Source organism: Sus scrofa, chromosome 6 (assembly GCF_000003025.6).
Source record: "Sus scrofa isolate TJ Tabasco breed Duroc chromosome 6, Sscrofa11.1, whole genome shotgun sequence".
Taxonomy (NCBI): Eukaryota; Metazoa; Chordata; class Mammalia; order Artiodactyla; family Suidae; genus Sus; species Sus scrofa.
The window spans coordinates 152,863,052-152,885,796 of NC_010448.4; the positions used below are offsets into that span (position 1 = coordinate 152,863,052).

A 22,745-nucleotide genomic window follows, 5' to 3' on the forward strand; every position below is an offset into this window, starting at 1 on the left:
GAGGTGTGGGTTCGATCCCTAGCCAGGTGCACTGTGGGTTAGAGGATCTAGTGTTGCTGCAGCAGCGGCTCAGATTCAAGCCCTGGCCTGGGATCTTCCATATGCTGTGAGTGTGGACATTGAAAAAAAAGAAGAAAGAAAATCAAAGCAATTTTGTTGATGAGATGGAAATACAGAAAAAGTACATGTAGTTTTACTAGTTACAGCAATGAGGATACAGAAGTGGTATGTGGAGAGACAGAATAACTGAATAGCATACAGATATGTCCATATAGCATGAAGAAACAAAAATACTTTGTTTAAATAGGTATGTTTCTGAAAAAAAAATCAATTTTGAATCAGAATTCAGTGGGCTCTTTTGTTGGTCCCCAATTCTCTTTCCAAAGCAGCTAAGCCTCAGCGAATTAACTGTTCTTTGGGGAAGATCTCAAAAGCCATGACCCACTCCCACTCCCCCCAATGCGCTTTGTAGCATGTGCACACATGCAACCTTTCATGTGTGACTTCAGGGTTTACAGCCCTCCTGTAGCTCACTCGTGGGTCGCCTCTAGAGAATAAGAGTTCTTAGACAAGGAGATCTGAGTTTCTAGGATTTTGCTTTCATTTTTGATTGATCTTCAGTTTAGGAGCTCTAACACTTTACATTCTCCCCTTTCTCTCTCCCTAACCATCCAACGCTCTCACTGAAGTTGCTAATTACTTAAAAACAAACATGTTCATGTGCCAAGGGACCGTACTATTTAAAGGAACTCCACACCGGATTTTTTTGCAAAGTGAACAATATCATGTGTTTTACAAATTTGGGTGTTCTTAACGCCAGCTTTTCTTAATGCAAGCAGCATACGTGGCATCTGCTGACTTGCTTCTGTTTAACTGAACACAGAAGAAAAATTAGATACACAATACCTATGATGTTCAAAAACCTTAACTCCTTTGAGCTCTCAGCTATGTGAGGTTATGGAAAGCGGGCAATGATCTTCAAGATTGCCTTCTGGACAGACAAGCATCTATTTTTGGCAAGGTCCCCAGAGCATCTACCACAAAAGCATATGATATATCTTGAGGAGTATGTAGTCTAAAGTTTATTAACACACCCAAGTCTCTTTAAAAAGGGTATGCGACTGTCTTACAGCAATGGCTTGAACTGTGGCCAGGTAGAGAATGGCAAGATCATCCAGGTCCTGAGACAGTTTCAATCCGGTGACCTGTAGGGATGAAGCAAAGAAAAGATGGAGGTGGCTGAAGGAGCCTCCATGGTTAGAGATCATTCCCGTGAAACATGTTCAGATGTGTTTTCTTGCTGAAACAAGTTCATATGCAAATCTCCTTTTTGTGAGCCAAACGTGAAGTGACTACTAAATTGTTTAATCTCCAGACCTGGGAAAAACTCTCCCTTCTTTTCCCAAAGAAAATGCCTTGCTTTGGATTACACAAAAAACAAAACAAATACGATACGAAGAATGTGTTTGAAATTTCTTAGCATGGAAGTAAATAACTTTCTTCTTTTAAAACAATGTTCTTTTATTAAAAACACCGATTTTCTCTGGCTTATGGAAATTAACACGTAGCCGTGGCATTCTAGTAAAAGATGGTCTTATTCTGCTACTGTCAGAATTCTGCGTAACAGCATTCAGAGGGTATTCAGAGTAAAATAACATGTCTCCTATAAATGTTATACCTACTAGGGAATAATTTAGAATCTGTGGTTTGCAAGGGAATCCCATTAAAGTCAATCGGAACCACATGCTTATATGGAGTACGTCAATTTCTGAGAGATTCCAGAACGTAACAGGATGCTGGATTTGGGTAGTTTCAAGAATTGTTCACAGGCTCATTTTCACGTCTCCCACTCATGAAGGTGTTCTCTTGGGACACTTCTAGAGAGTGAAGACTGCTGGGATCTTCAAACCTAGTCTGAAGTCTGTGGGCATCAATGCCAGAGCTCACTTTAAATTTTCATTACAAAATCAGTTCAACTAACATACTTTTTCTCAGTACCTGTGGTATGCATAGTCCTGAGTTCAACAAGGTGGCGACATGCAGCCTGTGTTGAGACAGGAGAGCCTAGCGGTCTGCCCAGGCCCCTGTCCATCACTCCAGCCCCATTAATTATTCTCTCTAGATCCCACTGCCAGCTGGGATTAAGGGGCCACCTGGGCCTGTTACAGGGCACAGATACCAGACACTTGGGAGTACTTCCTGACTTTTCTCTCCCTTTTCGTATTTATTTATTTATTTATTTAGGGCAGCACCTGCCGTATATGGAAATTCCCAGGCTAGGGGTTGAATCGGAGCTACAGCTGCCAGCTTATGCCACAGCCACAGCAACGCTGAGTCCCAGCCACGTCTGCAACCTGCACCACGGCTCAGGCAATGCCGGATCCTTAACCCACTGAGTGAGGCCAGGGATTGAACCTGCATCCTCATGGAGCCTAGTCAGGTTTTGTTAACTGCTGAGCCATGAAAGGAACTGCCTCCCTTCCTGTATTTAATCAGTAATCAAGTTGTATACATTTGAGCTCACAAATCAATCAATCTTTCTTTCCTTCTTTCTTTCTTTCCTTTTTTTGGCTGCACCTGTAGCACACAGAATTTCCTGGGCTAGGAATCAAACCCGAGCCATAGCAGTGACAATACCAGCTCCTTAACCACTAGGCCACCAGGGAACTCCTTCCAAAATTTTTTTTGAATCTTTCGCCTCTTTTCCTCCTCACTGTCACTCACTTCCTTCATCTAGGCCTTCACTATATCCTTTCTGATGGCTGAGACAGCCCCTGAACAAAGCTCCCTGTTTCTAATGGTGCTTGCTCCTCCCTACAAGGGAGCCAGTGCTTATTCTCAAATGCAAATTTGATCAATGTGAACAGTTCTCCCTGTTGGCCTCCTTCTGCAGCAGAAACGCCCTTGCTGTCTTCTGTGCCTGCTTCTTCCTGGGCTCTGCTCTGCTTCCTTCTCCAGGGGATGCTCTGGCCTGTCCTCGCTCAGCAGCCTGTGTTCTGGCTGGTCGGATGACTCTCCTAAACTTGGTGAAGGTGGTATTCCTGAATCCAGTCAACTACTGTTAAGAGGCAAGTCCTTGGGCCACGCCATAAGAAAAACGGCTTTGATTTTAACACAGAGAAATGTGGAAGATTTGAGAAACCAGAGAGGAACTAGGGCCATGTGTTCCCCGGCCAATAACTCTGTGAAGGAACATCTCTCAGAAGGTTCCCCAGAGACCTCAGTGTATGGTAAGAATGTTGGCACTAGGAGAGCATGAACAACACCTATCACAGAAGTTCACTTCACAGGGCGGCACATGATTTGCCTCAGAGAGAACCCAGAGAACTGAAGCCAGGATCTAGGTGTTCTGACAGACTCTGTGTTACTCGCCATAGAATTCTCCATGCCTGCCCCTGCTCCTGGCACATGGCGACACTAAGTTAACATTTGTGGAATGTGTGAGTAAGTGACACTTAGACGCTCCGTTTTCCTTTCCCACACCATTCTCTCTCCTAACATCCTATCCTTCTCGGTCAAATGATACAATTATGAAAGGAGAGCATTTATCATCTCAGCCCCTCACAGGCACAGAGGTGGAGGGAGGTATAGTCCCCCACGTCCCAAGAGAGAAAAACACCGGACTATCACTTTCAGTTGCTCACTCCATGCTCTTCTGCCCTCCTCCAACCTCCAGGCTGCACTTACACATCCTCATCAGAGGAGTGGCTTATATGAGATTGGGATAAAAGTAGTGACCTTGTAGCTTACATGGGATCTCTGTGTGAATCAGGAAAAAAAAGGTGCCCCACACCCACCCAGGTGGACTAAATGCAAAAGGCATCCCATCTAGAAGAATGAATTAGAAAAAGGAGCAGAGTGGACAGGATTCCAGCCCTGCCCTAACCTCCCTACCCACCCCTTCCCCAGCTGAACACCCTGTGTGAGCAACCAGCCCCAGGGCATGCAGTGGTGCTGCGTCAAGATTACTAGTCCAAGAGGCTCTCTTTCTCTCTCCATTTCTCTCTCTCCCTTCCTCCCCCTGCCTCCCCGTCCCTCCCTTTCTCCCTCTCTTTCTCTCTCTATCAGAGCCAGTTCAAAAGCTACTTCTGGCTTCCTCTTGCTGATCACACTGATGTGGCCTTGAAGTAGTTGAGATATAAACAAATGTATCAGGAATTTCATTAGCTAAGCTTCCCTTCTTAGTTATTTAAAGAATTGAAGTGAATATATATGATGGTAAGAAATAAAAGGGCTCAGAATAGATCTCAAAGGGTTTCTAAAGATTATGAAAGGCAAAAAAAAAAAAAAAAAAACCCAAAAACCAAGATTCCCTGTCCTCAGATTTTCTGGGGTCGTCAGAGCTTGATGGAGTAACCAAGGCTTGGGAAATTGGTTGAATTTCAGGACACAGAGGAGCGAAAAGACACTCTGCTTGTTCAGTCAATAATGAAGGAGGAGTTGATGGACAGAAAGCCAGGAAAGGAGGAGGATAAGAGAAAGGTTTGTGGAAAGCCTCTGGAGAGAGGCCAGAGATTGGACGAGAGGCCCGAGATAGTCAGCAGCCTGGAAGAGAAGGAGGGACACATCTCCCCGAAGATATGTGTAGGTTTCAGTATCAGGAATGGAGACTAACACTTGGAATTTATGAAAACTCACCCGGATGTGGGAAATGCATATCAATGCGTTAACACAATGTGGTAGGCAGAGTCTAAAGATATTCCTCCAAGAGTCTCACCCCCTGATTACTCAATCAGGCACTAATCTGGGCTCTGCTGAAAAGGGACTCTGCAGAGGGAACTAGTTATTAGCCAGTTGACTTTAAACTAGGGAGATCATCCTGGATTATCCACTCAGGTCCAATGTAATCATATGAGTTCTTAAACGCAGCAGCAGAAGGCAGAAGAGTTAGTCAAGAGATAGACTAGAAGGGTAAAGGCAGGAGAGATGAGGTGGAAGTGGAAATCAGAGCGCTTCTAAGCATGGGAAGAACCTGAGCTGCCATTGATGGCTTTGACCACAGAGGAAGGGGCCATGAGCCAGGGAATGTGGGAGGCCTCTCACACCTGAAGATCCCTGGCTGACTGTCAGCCGGGCCACAGGTACTCTGCCCTACAGCTGGCTGGAGTTGAACTTGACCAACAACGTGGTAGCAGATTATTCCCAGTGGTTCTGGTCTTGTGAAAACCAGAGCAGAGAAACCAGTTGAGCTAGCCTGGGCCTCTAACTTATACAACGGTGATAATAAATCTAAGCCTCTAAGCTGGTGGTAGTTTATTACAGCAGCAACAGACAACTGATACACATACAACTGGATAATGGACTGACATTCTTCCTCACAACCTTATTCTATTGATGAACTCTACACCAGGTAACACTAGTCTATTTGTTGTTTCTGAGATGTACCCAGGTACGCCTCATGCCCTTACCAGTGCTGCTTCCGATGCACTAAATCTAAGCCTTTTTTTTTCGGTCTGTCTATTTAGGGCCACACCCGCAGCATATAGAGGTTCCCAGGCTAGGGGTCTAATTGGAGCTATAGCCGCCGGCCTACGTCACAGCCACAGCAACATGGGATCCGAGCTGTGTCTTCGACCTACACCACAGCTCATGGCAACAATGGATCACTAACCCACTGAGCAATGCTAGGGATTGAACCCGAGTCCTCATGGATACTAGCTGGGTTCGTTAACCACTGAGCCATGATGGGAACTCCAGAATCTAAGTCATTTTAATATGCAGATATACCAATGTCCCAAGGCTGCTTTGGTCAGCTGTCCAGGCCTCTACTTGCTGTCATCTAACCCTGTCTTGCATTTACTCACCAAAGTGGATCCTATCCTTGGTCGTCTGGCCTTGATTTTTTCCCATTATTTCTCTCTTGGAGTCTCCCTGGCCACCTTCTACCTGATTCACTCCTCAGTCTGTTATCACTGAGCACTACCTTGGAAGGCCTCCTGTCCACAATCCACACCTTCCCCCTTACCCCCAGTTTTGACATTGAGTATAAATTGGGAAGATAAAAAACAATAAGAAAGAAAAGTCTGATTCTATGGTAGAATGTTTAAAAATCATTAAAATGAGGGAGGAATATTGCAGACATATTGAAAACAGAGCAGAAGGAATTCCAAAAATATAAAGGAAGTTTTTCATTTCTTAATTGTTTTCCTCCCAAAGAATGTCAGTGACCTCAGTTTGAATGCACTGGGTTCTAACACCGCTTCTAGTCTTTTCTTCTCTGAGTAAACTATTTAGACTCTGACCCTCAGTTTCTCCATTCTAAATGGAGTAATAACATTGTCGTGCAGGGCTATAAGAAACATTGGTGCTGATAAAGCATCTACCATGGTATTTGGTACATGGTCCCTAAAAAAATAGCACATCATATAAATCATAATACCAGCTGGTAAATTAGCTGCTTCAGTAGCAAAACACATCATCAGAAAACCAGTTAAATGACACTGAGGATATTAAGCTTTGTTACAGGATTCGATTCTTCATAGGTAAAAATAATACGTAAAAAATTGCTACATTAAACAGCATTAATTCATAACAAAACCATCAACAGATTCATGTCAAAGAGTCTATGGGTTTCCAAGGCCTAAAAATATGTTGCTTAAAAGCTGCTTAACTGGCTCATGAGCTTCCAGTTCCATCATCCATCTCCCCATCAGAGGAGGCCACAGGGACACAGCCCCTGGCTTTTCCTGAGCTCTTGCGAATACTCATCTGAGTAGCTGACTGCACCACATCTGACTCTGTTTAGCGATGCCCATCTCTAGCTGGGAGTCAGTCCTCTGGGAACTGGCTAAGATCTCATAACGTTTCTTTCCTGACTCTCTCCCAGTTTTCCACAAGCACTTTGCTCCTCGCTTGCTTTGAAGAGCCATTGGAGCAGCATCCAACGTCTCCAGCAGTTTGAGCAGCATATGGCCTTATGTTAGAAATCACAGCTCTTCAAAGAACCAGAAAATAACTTTGTGTTCTGGGCACTGTTGTACTTGCAAAATGAAGCAGGGAAAACACGTCTCAACCAGCGGTGAAGACGGTGTGTTCTCACGGCTGATATGTCTCTGAGGTAATTCTTTCTTTGAGTGGGTATTTCAGGACAAGAAATTTTTACAAAATAGTCCCCCCTCGACAAAAAGGTCGTATAAATTTGAGAAGAGAAACTGGTCATTTACACTAGGAGGCAAGGATTCTTTCAAAATTCCCACAGCACTAGCTGTTTTTGTAGGGTACACCAAAGTTGAGTTTCCTACCACTTTGACAAGGAAACTGAGGGCCAAGGACTTCAGTAGAGAGAAGGCTAACCTATACGTCTGTATGAAACTTGGTTCCTGTCATGCCATGCCATGTGACTGTTCAGCTTCTCTAGCTGACTGACTATGCCTGGTGACCTCTGTGGCTGGTAAGTCCAGCTGGTCCTGGCACTAGCATGGATGGCTGAGGACCAGTGGCCCAGGATTCAAAGGTCATCTTGCAAACATGCAAGTAAAGGCCATTAAGCAGGAGCTACAGATTCACAAGCAGCGGCTGTGGCTGCCTGTCTTCTACATGAGTCTCTCCATTGGATCCTGACAATGACCTATAAGGATGCCTGCACTGCTCCTACTTACTGATGAATAGATGGACCTCACCGCTAACCTCAGAGGTCACACAACTGGCACGCTGTCAAGCCAGGATGCAAACACAGGTCTGACTTCAAATCCTGGGCTCTCTTTACTATTTCACTATAGTAAAAGCTATCCAACCAACCATTCAAAATAAAGTCACACAGGTAGACTGTCTAAAACATACAGCCGTTCCTGGTGGGGAGTGTTTCATCTCTCTTTATATGTGACCACAGCGGAGTTCTTTAAAAAATACTGTTTCGTTTTGTTTTTAAATAACATAGAACCGCTGGTGTTAAATGTTCTGATACTGGTTGCTATGATCCAAGCCTCTGCTTCTTTCAAACTCATCGGCACAGCCCTTACCTCTCTGGGCCTCCTTTATCAAGCGACAAGGAGAAATATCTCCATAGTGGCTACCTGGTTCAGGCATACTGTTAAGTTGCCCACCACCAACTGCCACCTCTTTCCAGCCCAGCGCTGCAGGTCAATCCTGCAACATCAAAAGAGACAGGAAACAGCTAGGGACATGGCAGGGAGCCAACTCCTCCCAGAACAAAAGACAATAAATGATTCTTTCGAGCCTAATGGAAGGATTCCTGGGTTATGCCCTGTTCCTACTTATGAGGGCAGAAGGGTTTCGAGCCAGGTCAAACCAGGAGTGGTGATTACTTTTGAAATCTGAGTCAGTGAGGGTTGGAAGAAAAATAGAACCATTATAGTGAAGAGGCAGGGTCAGAGCTTACATCCACGAACTGGGGTCAGAGGAAAAGTGGGAGAATGAGCCAGGAGGCTGGTGGTACAAACAGGGAGCAGGGACTGGGTTGCAGAGGGTGGTTTGGTAGGAAACCATGCCTGCTGGGGCTCTGGCATCCTTAGCACATCCTGTGAAGTCCCAAGGTCTGAGTTAAGGGAGCCTCAGGGGGTGTGCCTCCCAAAAGTCAGGATTCATGTTTTCATTTAAGCTCTGCCATTTCTTGGCATTGTGACCTTGGGTGGGTCACTTTATTCCTCCCTTGACAAGTGAAGACTGAAATAACTGCTTAACCAGAAGGCAATTATTCAGTGCCCATCTTTGACCCAAGCCAAGTTTAAATTCAAAAGCAAATAAGCCATAGCCCCCGCACTCAAATTTTCTTCTAATAACTTTAAAGTATACGTCACATCTTATGACAGCTCTGATCCTATTTTCTTCAGTAAAAATTGTGGTTTTTATCACCTTCCATGTAGGTTTTAGTTGTCTCTATGATTTCCTTTGTTTTTTTTTTTTTTTTTTTCATTCTACTGCCTTTCCATCTGAACTCATTTTTTCTTCCTTGTAAGTTTCTGCCCTCTTTCACAGAAATGTACTTAAAAAAAAAAATCCTATTGAATATGCCAAGGAGTTTTTAAAAATATTTTGAGTTTCAGTAGTAAGTAATTTTTTAAGAGGCCTTTCCCTTAAATGTATTTTTTTTGTATGCAACATGTTTTTCCTAATGGACTCACTTTATTATTTTTTTACAATTCATTTTAACTAGAGTGCTTTACATATTCAGTGTTTCCCAGCATCCAGGACACATGATTTAATCTCAACCCTACTCACTGTAATGTGGATTTGCCTCTCCAGATTGGTAGCTAGTTGCCAATTCCCGGAGTCTAGCAGTTTTTATTTTGCATAAGCTCTGCTGGCCTGAGGTGGATTGCCACAGCCCAGCTTTCTAGAAGAGACAGTAGACAAACAAAGATACACCCCCCCTCCTCCAAATGCCCTGGATTTCCATAGCTCTGCCTCATTCACAGAGTTTGACTCAGGCTCATCAGACTGCAGGGCATCTCCATTCATCCTAGATCAGACTTCCAGCCCCAGTGGCTGCTTGGGTTGGCAGTTTCCTACTGTAGGGAACTCAAAGGGAAGATAAGGTCTGGGTTGTAGAGGAGTTCTGGGAAATCAAACTCACTGGCTTCTTCCAAAAAGCAAAACCAAACCAAATCAAAAACTGTAACCACCAGTGACAGAGTAGAGGCTCTGTTTTTAGGCTTAAAGGGACCTTGCATTTTTAAGCTTAGGAACAGGAAGTGGAGAGGTCCTGACTTTTGCAAGGCTGGTGGTTTACTTTGTTCATGTGTTAGATGTTACGTTTATCAAACAAGTTACATTTGATCTTTTAGATTCTGGAAAGTCTTCCCAGATTCTCCCTGGGAACACCAATTCTAGTTTTCCTGGTTGAATGTCACCTTAATTGTCAAAGCCAACATGAGTGTATGCTTTCTTTCGCATCTTCACAGGTATTGTCAAGTGAAGAAGAGAAAGATGGCATCAGAGTTTGCTGCCTAAATGCCACCTAAAGAATTCAAAGCCAGACATTTACTGAGCACCTCCTTTGGTTTGGATCGATTATAGGGATCATACTACATAAACACACACATGCATGGACAATAATATCTCCCCCATTTATATGTGAACTTGGGACAGCTAAAGATGCTTTTTTTCTTTTTGTTCCCTCAGCTTAGTATAGGCCTGCACATAGTAGGTGATCTTATTGGCCATTTATTGAATGGGTGAATGTCTAACAAGCATAAGAGAAAAGAGGGGAGAGCACGTGATGCTGCCGAAGCAGAAGAATGGGGAGTGGCCAGGGGTTCTCTGAGAAAATTATTTTTGTTATTATCTAGATAAAGTGCTAAATGCACCCTCTTACCAGTTAGACAATGGTATAAGGACCCCAAATCATAAGCATTCACATGCCATGCTCTCCTCCCCTCTTAATACTGCACATACTATGATTCCTTTGGTCCCAGACCCTGTTCCCTCTTTGATTCAGTGTCAATATCACCTCCTCTCTGAAGCTCTTTCCTGACAGCTGAGACCAGGCTGGACCATCATCTTCCCTGCATCTGTGGAGCCCCAGACAGTAAGTGGTACTGGGAGCAGGACGTTATAGCCTCACTGCCTGTTTAGATATTCTGGCTACCCCTCCTCCAAAAAAAAAAAAGGAATATTTGCGAAGGCTAGAACTGTGTCTAGTTACCCTTATAACCCTCACCAACTATAAAATGGTCTGTATTTGTTAAAATAATTAATTCATTGATGAACAATGGAATTATAATAAAATGGGAACTTCTTAATTTTCCTGGACATTATAACTGGCTTTAAACACTAATCATGTAAACGGTAAGAGTTAGTAGCAATCTGATTCATTTAGAATTAGCAAATTGTTCATAGGGTAAATTTTTTTCTAAACCAGCAGATGACCTCCTTATTATCTCCATGATGACTCTCAATTATCCATAAGTGCATCTTAAGCACTTAGTATGTGCTCAGAGAAGTGATTCAGGAGTCCTCCCCCCACAAAATCACACGTGATTCTTGCCCTACTGGGACGATCCTGACAACTCTAGTTGCTGCTCTGTATTTTTTTTTTTTTTTTTTTGGTCTTTTTGTCCTTTTTAGGGCCACACCCGTGGCATATGGAAGTTTTCGGGCTAGAGGTATAATTGGAGCTGTAGCTGCCGGCCTTCATCATAGCCACAGCAACTCGGGATCCGAGCCACGTCTGCGACCTACACCACAGCTCATGGCAACGCCGGATCCGTAACCCACTGAGCGAGGCCAGAGATCAAACCCGCAACTTCATGGTTCCTAGTCAGATTCGTTTCTGCTGCGCCACGATGGGAATTCCTGCTCTGTATTTTTTAAACTGAACATGTTAGCAAGCACTTCTCTCCCTTGAAATATGCTCCATGAATGTAAGAACTGAACTTTACTGCAGCGATTTACTTGGCACAAAGTAGGCACCAAATAAGCATTTCCTGAATAAATACTGCATAAAGCAGGCTTTGTGGGTTCTGGCAAAAGGGTAACATGATAAATAGATTCTGGGTGATTATTTTGATGTTATCCAAAATTGGACTGAGGGAAAGACACTTAGGAGGAAATTTTTAGCCCAGAATTTCCTTCTTTCTATCTTATCTAGATCACCTCCTTCTCCTTATCTCATCTTATGAGGTAAGTTCCTGGAATGACTGCTATTTGGAGGTAAGGCTAACCCAAGGACACTTAGGAAGGGAAGTCACTGCTAAGAAACACCAGGTAGTCAGGTTGGGTTCATCCCAGGTTCACAAGGATGGTTCACCATACGCAAATCAATCAACGTCACACACCACATTAACAAAAAAAAAGTCAAAAATCATATGATCATCTCAATAGACGCAGAAAAAGCATTTGACAAAGTTCAACATCCATTCATGATCAAGACCCTCGCCAAAGTGGGTATAGAGGGAACATTCCTGAATATAATCAAAGCCATTTATGATAAACCCACAGCAAATATAATCCTCAATGGCGAAAAACTGAAAGCCTTCTCACTCAAATCTGGAACAAGACAGGGATGCCCACTCTCACCACTGCTCTTCAACATAGTTTTGGAAGTCCTAGCCACAGCAATTAGACAAACAAAAGAAATCAAAGGCATCCATATAGGAAGAGAAGAGATCAAACTGTCACTGTATGCAGATGACACGATACTATACCTAGAAAACCCTAAGGACTCAACCCAAAAACTACTTGAACTGATTAATAAATTCAGCAAAGTAGCAGGATATAAGATTAACATTCAGAAGTCAGTTGCATTTCTGTATACCAGCAATGAAATATTAGAAAAGGAATACAGAAATATAATACCTTTTAAAATTGTACCTCACAAAATCAAATACCTCGGAATACACCTGACCAAGGAGGTAAAGGACCTATATGCCGAGAACTATAAAACTTTAATCAAAGAAATCAAAGAAGATGTAAAGAAATGGAAAGATATTCCATGTTCCTGGATTAGGAAAATCAATATTGTAAAAATGGCCATACTACCCAAAGCAATCTACAGATTCAATGCAATCCCTATCAAATTACCCAGGACATTTTTCACAGAACTAGAACAAACAATCCAAACATTTATATGGAACCACAAAAGACCCAGAATCGCCAAAGCAATCCTGAGAAACAAAAACCAAGCAGGAGGGATAACTCTCCCAGACTTCAAGAAATACTACAAAGCCACAGTCATCAAAACAGTGTGGTACTGGTACCAAAACAGACAGACAGACCAATGGAACAGAATAGAGAATCCGGAAATAAACCCTGACACCTATGGTCAATTAATCTTTGACAAGGGAGGCAAGAACATAAAATGGGAAAAGAAAGTCTATTCAGCAAGCATTGCTGGGAAACCTGGACAGCTGCATGCAAAGCAATGAAACTAGAACACACCCTCACACCATGCACAAAAATAAACTCCAAATGGCTGAAAGACTTAAATATACAACAGGACACCATCAAACTCCTAGAAGAAAACATAGGCAAAACACTCTCTGACATCAACATTATGAATATTTTCTCAGGTCAGTCTCCCAAAGCAATACAAATTAGAGCAAAAATAAACCCATGGGACCTCATCAAACTGAAAAGCTTTTGCACAGCAAAGGAAACCCCAAAGAAAACAAAAAGACAACTTACAGAATGGGAGAAAATAGTTTCAAATGATGCAACCGACAAGGGCTTAATCTCTAGAATATATAAGCAACTTATACAACCCAACAGCAAAAAAAGTCAATCAAGCAATGGAAAAATGGGCAAAAGACCTGAATAGACATTTCTCCAAAGAAGATATACAGATGGCCAACAAACACATGAAAAAATGCTCAACATCGCTGATTATAAGAGAAATGCAAATCAAAACTACCATGAGATACCACCTCACACCAGTCAGAATGGCCATCATTAATAAATCCACAAATAACAAGTGCTGGAGGGGCTGTGGAGAAAAGGGAACCCTCCTGCACTGCTGGTGGGAATGTCAACTGGTACAGCCACTATGGAGAACAGTTTGGAGATACCTTAGAAATCTATACACAGAACTTCCATATGACCCTGCAATCCCACTCTTGGGCATCTATCCGGACAAAGCTCTACTTAAAAGAGACACATGCACCCGCATGTTCATTGCAGCACTATTCACAATAGTCAGGACATGGAAACAACCTAAATGTCCATCGACAGATGATTGGATTCGGAAGAGGTGGTATATATACACAATGGAATACTACTCAGCCATAAAAAAGGATGACATCATGCCATTTGCAGCAACATGGATGGAACTAGAGAATCTCATCCTGAGTGAAATGAGCCAGAAAGACAAAGACAAATACCATATGATATCACTTATAACTGGAATCTAATATCCAGCACAAATGAACATCTCCTCAGAAAAGAAAATCATGGACTTGGAGAAGAGACTTGTGGCTGACTGATGGGAGGGGGAGGGAGTGGGAGGGATCGGGAGCTTGGGCTTATCAGACACAACTTAGAATAGATTTACAAGGAGATCCTGCTGAATAGCATTGAGAACTATGTCTAGATACTCATGTTGCAACAGAAGAAAGGGTGGGGGAAAAATGTAATTGTAATGTATACATGTAAGGATAACCTGACCCCCTTGCTGTACAGTGGGAAAATAAATAAAAAAATATATTAAAAAAAAAACACCAGATAGTGTTATCAAATATGTTTATAACACAATAAACTTTAAAAACAGTAAACATACCAGGATATTTCAATACAAGTGGGCATATGTCCCCACACAAGAAGTCCCCGCACTTATACATTATTGAGGATTTTTATGTAGATATGCAGCTGTTTTTTTTTTCCTTAATTTTCCACCTGTGATTCTTTCATTCACACAGGAAATTCTGGATTCTTTTTTTTTTCTCTTTCTCTCTTTCCCTCTCTCTGAATTTTTTGACCCCACCCCGAAGCATGCATGAATTTCCTGATCATCGATGTGTTTCCATCCACAGCTTTTACCAAACCCACCACATCGACAATGACAGAAGTGTACCAGGGTGCTGCAAGGGATTCCGGTTAGGGCTTTCTTTGTATCGGTTTATATCGGTTGGTGAGCAGGTACTTATCTGTACTTATTCAAATGAGGCAGACACGCCTCAAAACACCATTGGCTCCTCTGGAATTCCATTCTGTGTTTGTGTTGCCTTTACTGAATCCTGATCATGGTGATTCTTAAGTCAGGGTTGGTTTTGAGAAATAGACATAGGCCAGTGGGAAGCCATGCACATGCCATGCTGGGTGGTAAAGCTGTCACAACAGATGTTGGCAAGAGGAGGACCCCAGGGAAAGGACTTCAGAGCCACCATCATTTTATGATACATCCCTGCTTTGTTTGGGGGGCATTTTATGAACTGGTCACACTCCTTAATTTCTTTAACATTTTAAGTGTCTCCTATATTTGGTTTCAGAGATTTGTCTCCAAATAAGTCCTGCATTTTGGTACTCATACAAAATATGTCCTACCCCCAACCTCTGTTTGTACCCAGAGAGTCAGTTATCTGAAAGCACAGCTTTCTAGCTGCATCCTGTAGCCACATGGCCCTCTCTGGACATTCCTCTTCTTCGTCCATGGGCCAAATTGGAGGCCAAGCTCATTGTTTGTTGTGTGGGCATGCTTCGTGGACTCCAGAGAGATATAACTTTTGCTATATCCAATTTTCTTTCCATCATGACTCCCTTTTATTAGAGGAAGCTGATTATGTCAACGAGGTAGTGAAATAAAGATTGGGTCTTTCTGTTGGCCTCATAAAATATTTTAAATAATCTCAATAGAATTCATTACAAAACCAAAGCCTGTCAAGTCTTGATGTTTTTCAAGCCAGCAGACCTGTTCTACTGTAAGCAGTGCATAAGCCCTGCACTATTCGCAGCCTCCATTCTAAACACCCTGCTTCAACGCACTTCTCACTCTGTGTCTCAACTTCCTGACATCCTGGATTCTAAGTTCATGGCTTTTCCTACTTGCAGTACTTCCTGGCCTCTTGGACCTGAAACTTAGCTCTTTTTCTCTGGGTTTCACCAGCTTCATCCATCCTTGAACACGATGCTTGATGGCTAAACTAAGATACTCTCAACCACCCAATCTCGCTTGGCTATCAAGATGTTATCTGTTAGCTTAGGAGGTTGTGAGCTCTCCCACCAAGTTCATCCTAGTCACTCCAGCCCCACACCTCTGTGGTAGAAGTGACTCCAAAGGTCACTAAGATAAAAAAAAAAAGGAGTTCAGCAGAAATGAATCTGACTAGTCTAGTATCCACAGGGACGCAGGTTCCATCCCTGACCTTGCTCAATGAGGTAAAGATCTGGCATTGCTATAAGCTGTGGTGTAGGTTGCAGACACAGCTCTGATCCTGATTGCTGTGGCCGTGGTGTAGGCTAGCGGCTATAGCTCCAATTCACCCGCTAGCCTGGGAGCCTCCACATGCTGCGGGTGTGGCCCAAAAAAGACCAAAAAAAAAAAAAAAAAGTCACTAAGAGCTGAAATAATCCACCAACATAAGTTATTATTTTAATTTACTCTTACCAACATTTATCTGAAATCCTAATAATGTTAGCATGCCCTCTGAACAGCCCTGACTCAGAGCCTAGGCACAGTGTGGCTGTGGCAAGCAAGACCATGGGTGGTAATATTTACTACTTATTTAACTGGTGCCCTGGAGATGCAGATGGAAAACATGACTCTACAAACTGATGTAAATACAAAAATTACACAGGCAGGGGCTCCTGACTTCCAGCCGCTCCGTGGGACAAAGAGGCAGCAGTAGCTACATGTAAGAACGCTTGCTTTTAACGCTCTCAAGATTGGCTCAGAAACAATAAGAACTTTCAGCAGATCATCCCGGAGAGCAGAAAGAACCTTCAGACAGCAATCCATTTGCAAGAAGCCAGTGGGCTGCGGGCCTGCTTTGTTTATTTTTCCTCTTTTCCCTTCTCCTCACTTTGCTTCTTCCAAGCTTTGCAGCCCTTTGGCCCGCCTTCACCTTCAAGCAAGGACTGGCTGTTACTTACCATGCCCTTTAGTGTCAGATCTGCTAAGGGAGACCGGTTACCATGGAAATCTGGCCAAACATGTAAATCCACAGTGAGGAAACCCACAGGCTGAGTCTTCTTAATCAGATCCAGGTGACTGTTCAAATATGCATATACACTCTGGCATCTGCAAGAGAAGTGGATTTTGTTTTTAAAGCGGGGGGGGGGGGCAGGTAGGGTCAGGGAGCAAATTGTTCTGCAGAAAGAAACCATTTGTACTCCAATATCAGATCCAGAAAGCAGGCAGGGTCCCCAAAGCATCAATAAAGAAACTAACCCCAACTCATAGAAATCAGCAAACCACACTCCCTAATCACACTGTATTCTCACCAAAGATAGAAGGCCCATCCTGGTGGAAGATGGAAAGGTTTGAAATCAGAGAACCAGATCCAAGAATGGTTTTACTCCATAGTAGGTATGTAACCACGAGAAAGTTATTTAAACTTTCTGAGCCACTCTCTTTGCATCTGTAAAAACAGCCATCGTAATCCCTGCCCAACTGACCTCATAGGGTTATTGTGAAGATCAAAGGAGACTATGCAGGTGAAGATACAGTATTTTGCAAACTGTACAATACTGTACATATGCAAAGGATTTTTAAAAATCAGCATTCCTAATTGTAATAATAACATGATGATGCATGGAGGCAGATGTAAGTTCCTAGACTCGGGATATGAGATTGCTAAGGGCAGTGACAGGATGGAGTGAATGCAGTCAGGATCAGGAGTTAGGCAGCCTGATTTCCCATCCAAACCCACCAAGTGACACTGCATTAGTTCTTTCTCTTTTTAAGCCTTAATTTCATCACGTGGAGAATAAGGACACTCAGGGGACCTCTCTCAGCCTCTTCTGCTGAGAGGGAGGCAGAGACAACGGGCTTGGGAGTCAAGGCAGTCCTGAGTTCAGATCCTGGTTCTGCCTGTCCTGACTGGGTAACACAGGCCAGTGACTTCACCTCTCTGAACTTCAGTTTTCCCACATGTATGATATCTATAAAATTCTATCTCACTGAGTGAAATTTCACCGCCTGACACAAAGATGAACATTGGTTACCTTTTCCCACTTTAAAAGCAATAATCTCTTGAATAAATAAAAAATAAAGTGGGGAGTTCCCGTCTTGGCTCAGGGGAAACGAATCGCCGACTAGGAACCATGAATTCACTCAGTGGGTTAAGGATCCGGTGTTGCCGTGAGCTATGGTGTAGGTCGTAGACACGGCTCAGATCTGGTGTTGCTATGCCTCTGGTGTAGGCCGGCAGCTATAAGCCGGCAGCTCCGATAAGACCCCTAGCCTGGGAACCTCCACGTGCCGTGGGGGCAGCCCTAATAAGACAAAAGACAAAAGACCAAAAAAAGTGGGCTGGCACCCCACACCACTTCCCACTGGTGTCCTTGGAACCACAATCTTAAAGGTTACAGAAATGGCTTGGATAATAGTAAAAATAGAAAAGTATGGGAGATCACTGTCCAAGAGAAGAGAGCTAAGACAGTATTTATTCTTCACATTTAAAAATGTTTTAGGGGTACAGCTGAGTGGTTTCTAGTTCGAGTTTTGGGTCACTGTAAAATGTCCCTCTGGATCCCATGAAAGTCCCGAGAGTTTTCTAAGCTAAGTGTGAAGAAAGAGAAAAAGAGAGTAGAGCAGTGGTTTTCAAACTCTTACTCAATAAAAATTTTATGTGGAATTCCACGATAGAAAATATAGGAAAGCAAAAGTGCTCTATGTAAGTGCGTGCGTGCATGCATGCATGCATGTATGTGTATGTGTGTGTGTGTGTGAGGGAGAGAGAGAGAGATGTGTTTTGGGTGGAGGCAAGAACAGTCCTACCCACCAGGCACTCTCTTTGGTTCTTGCCATGATCCCTCATTCTCATCTGTGAAAATCTTCTGCTCTATGTCATATTAGAAGATAAGGATCTTGTTGGGAAAAGGCTCAGCATCTAGAGTAACATCAACTGCTGCTCCTTGTTCCTCTGGCCTTTTTAACCTGGCCTTCAGCCACAGCCCAGTGAGCTGAGTACCCCTAACACCCCTTTACAGAGGGGATGCGTGAGGAGTGAAGACAGCGAGCAAGTCCAAATTTAAGCCCTCTAGGTATGATTCTGAAGCCATGTGCTTTCTGTACCGCTGGTCAGGAATTATGTGTCAAAGCCCCACATTCAAACTCTGAGAATGATTCAATGACAGTGTCAGGAAAGGTTCTTCTGAGCTTCCACAGAAGGTCAGGCCAGAACCACGAATCTGGGGAAAATATGCCCGTACCCTAGTTTTCTACCTCCCAGCTCTCTCTGATTCTGGCCCAATAGAATCACCCGGCCAGCGATGGCCATAAGAACACCCTTTCCAGCCAGAAGTCAAGAGTCTGCACTAATTCAAGCAACATTCCACTTCAGAAGAGCATCACTGCTCTCAGAGTAAAGGGACTTTTTTTTTTTTTTAAAGAATCACATGTCTATAAATCTTTTGTCTCCAAAGGAATCTCAGAGCAGCGCATTTGGTTTCAGACATCTGGGTCAATAAGAACCTATCGGCCTAATTACTATTGATTCGTCATTGTCTCATTTACTGTGGGTCTTTGCAAACAGTGAGATTCATTTGGCCTCTACATATATGGTCACTCATGCACTAATGAGATCCCTGGGGGACGAGGCATATGCTTACCCCTTTGACTCCTAACCTTGCAGCTGTATGTTTATTCTTTGAATGCAGCCATTCTCCTGCACACTGTTTCAATTATCCCTTACCATGTGTGCTATCTGAGTCTATCATTCAAAATGAAATGCACTTGGAAAACATTAAAATAACAAATGCACATCATTATTCACATAATTTTAACCTTGCACAGCGCCTTTTTCAGTTCTGACTTTCAGTTTGTATGTTTTATCAATTCTTTCTCAAATGGCGGTCTGCCCTCTTCCTGCTCAGGAATCATACATTAACTCTTCCAAGTGGATCGGTCTCCTTCTTTCTCATGAACTCCAGATTCATCCTTGCCGTCCTCATCCCATTATGCAGAAAGAAAAAAATACTGTGTCAACAATCTCAGAGCCACTTCATGTGTACCAGCTGGGTGACCAGGTACACTGAACCCTGCCAAGCATACTTTACTTTTCTGAAATCAGGGTTAATACTTTTACCTTATGGGCTGCTGTGAGGATTAAATATGGAGGCCTGAGGACTTTAAAAGGATAGGTGATCGGTAAATAGTTCCTTCTTGTTTCCCATCACAGGAAATTCATTTCTAGCTTTTAGAAATCCCAGAGTCAAGGAAGATATTTTTCAGGCTTTATGGGTTCCAATCTTCAGTACAGATGGCATGCCTGGAATCTCTCCTTTCCTTCTTCATAAATCGTTTAATTCTTTGGCTTCACAGGCTGCCCAAAAGTATGGTGACCATACTTTCAAACCCCAAACTGGAACACATGGTCTCAGAGAAGAATTGTGCCCTTTGTAGGAGTAAGAGAAAGTCCTGGAAAAGAAGCTTCTGCCCTATCTCAGGTTGCTCCTCTTTGACCCACTGCAATACATATTCTGGTCACCCCATTCTACGGAGACTGGACCCACCACGCTGAGCAAGCCCCTCTTAGTTGCTAACTCCAATGGCCCATTATTTGTCTTTATTTTACTTGAATTGCCTGTTGCATTCTGTACCACCTGACCACTTCTTATTCATTGTTCTGTCCTTTGCTTCCTGGACACATTACTCCTTTGGTTTTCCCACCTCCTCTCCCACTAGTTCTCTTCCTTTGCTTGTCTATTAAATAAATATATAGGAGTTCCCGTCGTGGCTCAGTGGTTAACGAATTCTGACTAAGAACCATGAGGTTGCCAGTTCGATCCCTGGCCTTGCTCAGTGGGTTGGGGATCTGGTGTTGCCATGAGCTGTGGTGTAGGTCGCAGACGCAGCTTGGATCCCGTGTTGCTGTGGCTCTGGTGTAGGCCAAGCAGCTACAGCTCCGATTCAACCCCTAGCCTGGGAACCTCGATATGCCATGGGAGCAGCCCGAGAAATGGCAAAAAGACAAAAATAAATAATAAATAAATAAATAAACAAATAAATGAAGTTTCCCAGAGGCCTGTCCGTGGCCCTCTTCTCATTCTTTCTAGACCCTTGGATGATCCCAGCTTCCCTTCATGGCTGCAGTTAACTATCTAGTGCTGAAGATTTCCATTTCTCTGTGATGAGATCCACGTCACGCACACATCAAATGCTTCCCCCGAATGCCCAAAGGGACCTCAACTAAGACTGTCTAATAAGACACACATCACCTTTTCCGATATACTCACTCTTCCTTCCGTTTCTTTGTTTGACCAAAGCCAATCTCATTTAAGTGGTTGCTCAAGCAACCATTTGGGTGGCAGAGTCAGAGTTGGGATCATTTTTGACTTGTCTTCCTCCCTCAGTTCCACAATTTACACTTTCACTAGGACCTGTCCTTCCTTCCTCCTTTCCTTTCTTTTTCTTCCTTCCTTCCTTCTCTTTCTTCCTTTTGTCTTACAGCTGCACCTGCAGCAAGTGGAAGTTCCCAAGCTAGGGGTCAAATCGGAGCTGCAGCTGCCGACCTACTCCACAGCCATAGCAACGCCTGTTCCAAGCCGTGTCTGTGACCTACACCACAGCTCACAGCAATGCTGATCTTTAACCCCCACTGATCCAGGGCAGGCACTGAACACACATCCTCATGGATCCTAGTCAAGTTTGTTACCATGGAGCCACAACAGGAACTCCAATTTATTATTTTAAATATTCATCTAACCAGCATGCTTTTCTCCCATTCAACTGCTACTATTTTATGCAGGCCACCTTCAAATGCCTGGATTAGAGCTTTGGCCTCACAGCTCATCTTCCCTCCTGAAATACTGCCCTTCCCCCTAGGTTTTCTGTACTCTTTCTTGGGTGCTTCTTCTAAAATGCAATTCTGGGAATTCCTGTTGCAGCTCAGTGGTAATGAACCCAACCAGTATCCATGAGGATGCAGGTTCAATCCCTGGCCTTGCTCAGTGGGTTAAGGATCTGTGGTGTAGGTCACAGACATGGCTTGGATCCTGGGTTGCTGTGGCTGTGGCACAGGCTGGCTCTGAAGCTCTAATTAGACCCCTGAGCCTGGGAACTTTCATATGCTTTGGATGCGGCCGAGAAAAATAAAAATAGAAAGATCAAGCATAAACTTTCTTGTCTGTCACAGATGCTCTTCATTATCTAGCTCTCCCTACATTGCACCATGTTCCAGATAGGTCTTCCATTCTTCCTCCCTCTTCGCCCCTGCACACATCATGTTCTAGTGACACTAAACTACTTCCAATTTTTTAAAATATGCACGTCTTAACCTCTGAATGTTTGCCTAGTCTTCTCCCTCTTGCCTAGACTTCTCTTTCTAACCTTCTTTACCTACCTATGTCAATCATTGCTCTAAACTCATCTTTAAAAAAAAATTAAATTGACGTATAGTTGATTTGAAATGCTATGTTAGTTTCTGGTATAGAGCAAAGTGATTCAGTTATACATATATATATTTATATTTTTTCAGATTCTTTTTCATTATAGTTTATTACGAGGTATTGAATATAGCTCCCTGTATTCTACAGTAGGTCCTTGTTGTTTATTTATTTTATATACAGTAGTTAGTATCCGCTAATCCCAACCTCCTAATTTATACACCCCCCAACACCCTTCCCATTTGGTAACCTTTGGTGTTCTTCCCTTCTGCTCTTCACATGGTTAGAATCATTTTCATCCTTCAGATCTTAACTGTGCCTCCATCACTCAGGGCTTCCCTGACCACCTCACCTAAATGGGGTTTTCCTGATATTCTATCACTGTACTCTGTTAGTTTCTTCATACCAAGTTTGGTCACCACAGACTTATTTATGGGTCTAGTTACTTGTTAACTGCCTACGGCCTCCTCTGGACTTTAAGCTTCATGAAGGCAGACCATCATCAAAATTCAGCAAAGAACTTAGTACATAGTACCATTCAAGAGTATTCATCAAATGAATGAATGGCCTTTCCTCCACTGTATGATAATTGCCTCTTCCTTTTATCTATATCCATCTCTGGAATCTGAATTCCTTCTGGGAAAGAGTCGCATCTTATTCATCCTACCAGATGCTCAACACAGTTACTGAAGTGTAGAATGAATCCCACATAGACTATGAGAGGTTGTTTTTATGTCTACATCTCATTGCAGCACAGGGCTGCCAAAGAATAGATCTTTGCAGTCATATGGACATGACCTTCCAGGCTT

General features: G+C 43.1%; 1 protein-coding gene across 24 annotated transcripts in view; it reads right to left on the reverse strand.

Annotated features, from left to right (window-relative positions):
• The window catches only part of FGGY (FGGY carbohydrate kinase domain containing), a 458,257-nt gene that overhangs the window by 108,129 nt on the left and 327,383 nt on the right, over positions 1 to 22,745 (reverse strand). For 22 of the 24 annotated variants that reach the window (XR_002345479.1, XM_021097811.1, XM_021097810.1 and 19 more), the window contains 2 exons: positions 16,480 to 16,627; positions 1,131 to 1,205 (listed from right to left, as the gene is read on the reverse strand). Coding sequence is in view for 23 of the 24 variants with exons in the window: in XM_021097811.1 (XP_020953470.1) it covers positions 1,131 to 1,205; positions 16,480 to 16,627 (223 nt within the window). In the remaining variant the exon portion in view is untranslated. The remainder of the gene's footprint in view (positions 1 to 1,130; positions 1,206 to 16,479; positions 16,628 to 22,745) is intronic. The other 2 variants (XM_021097801.1, XM_021097800.1) reach the window with 1 other exon arrangement.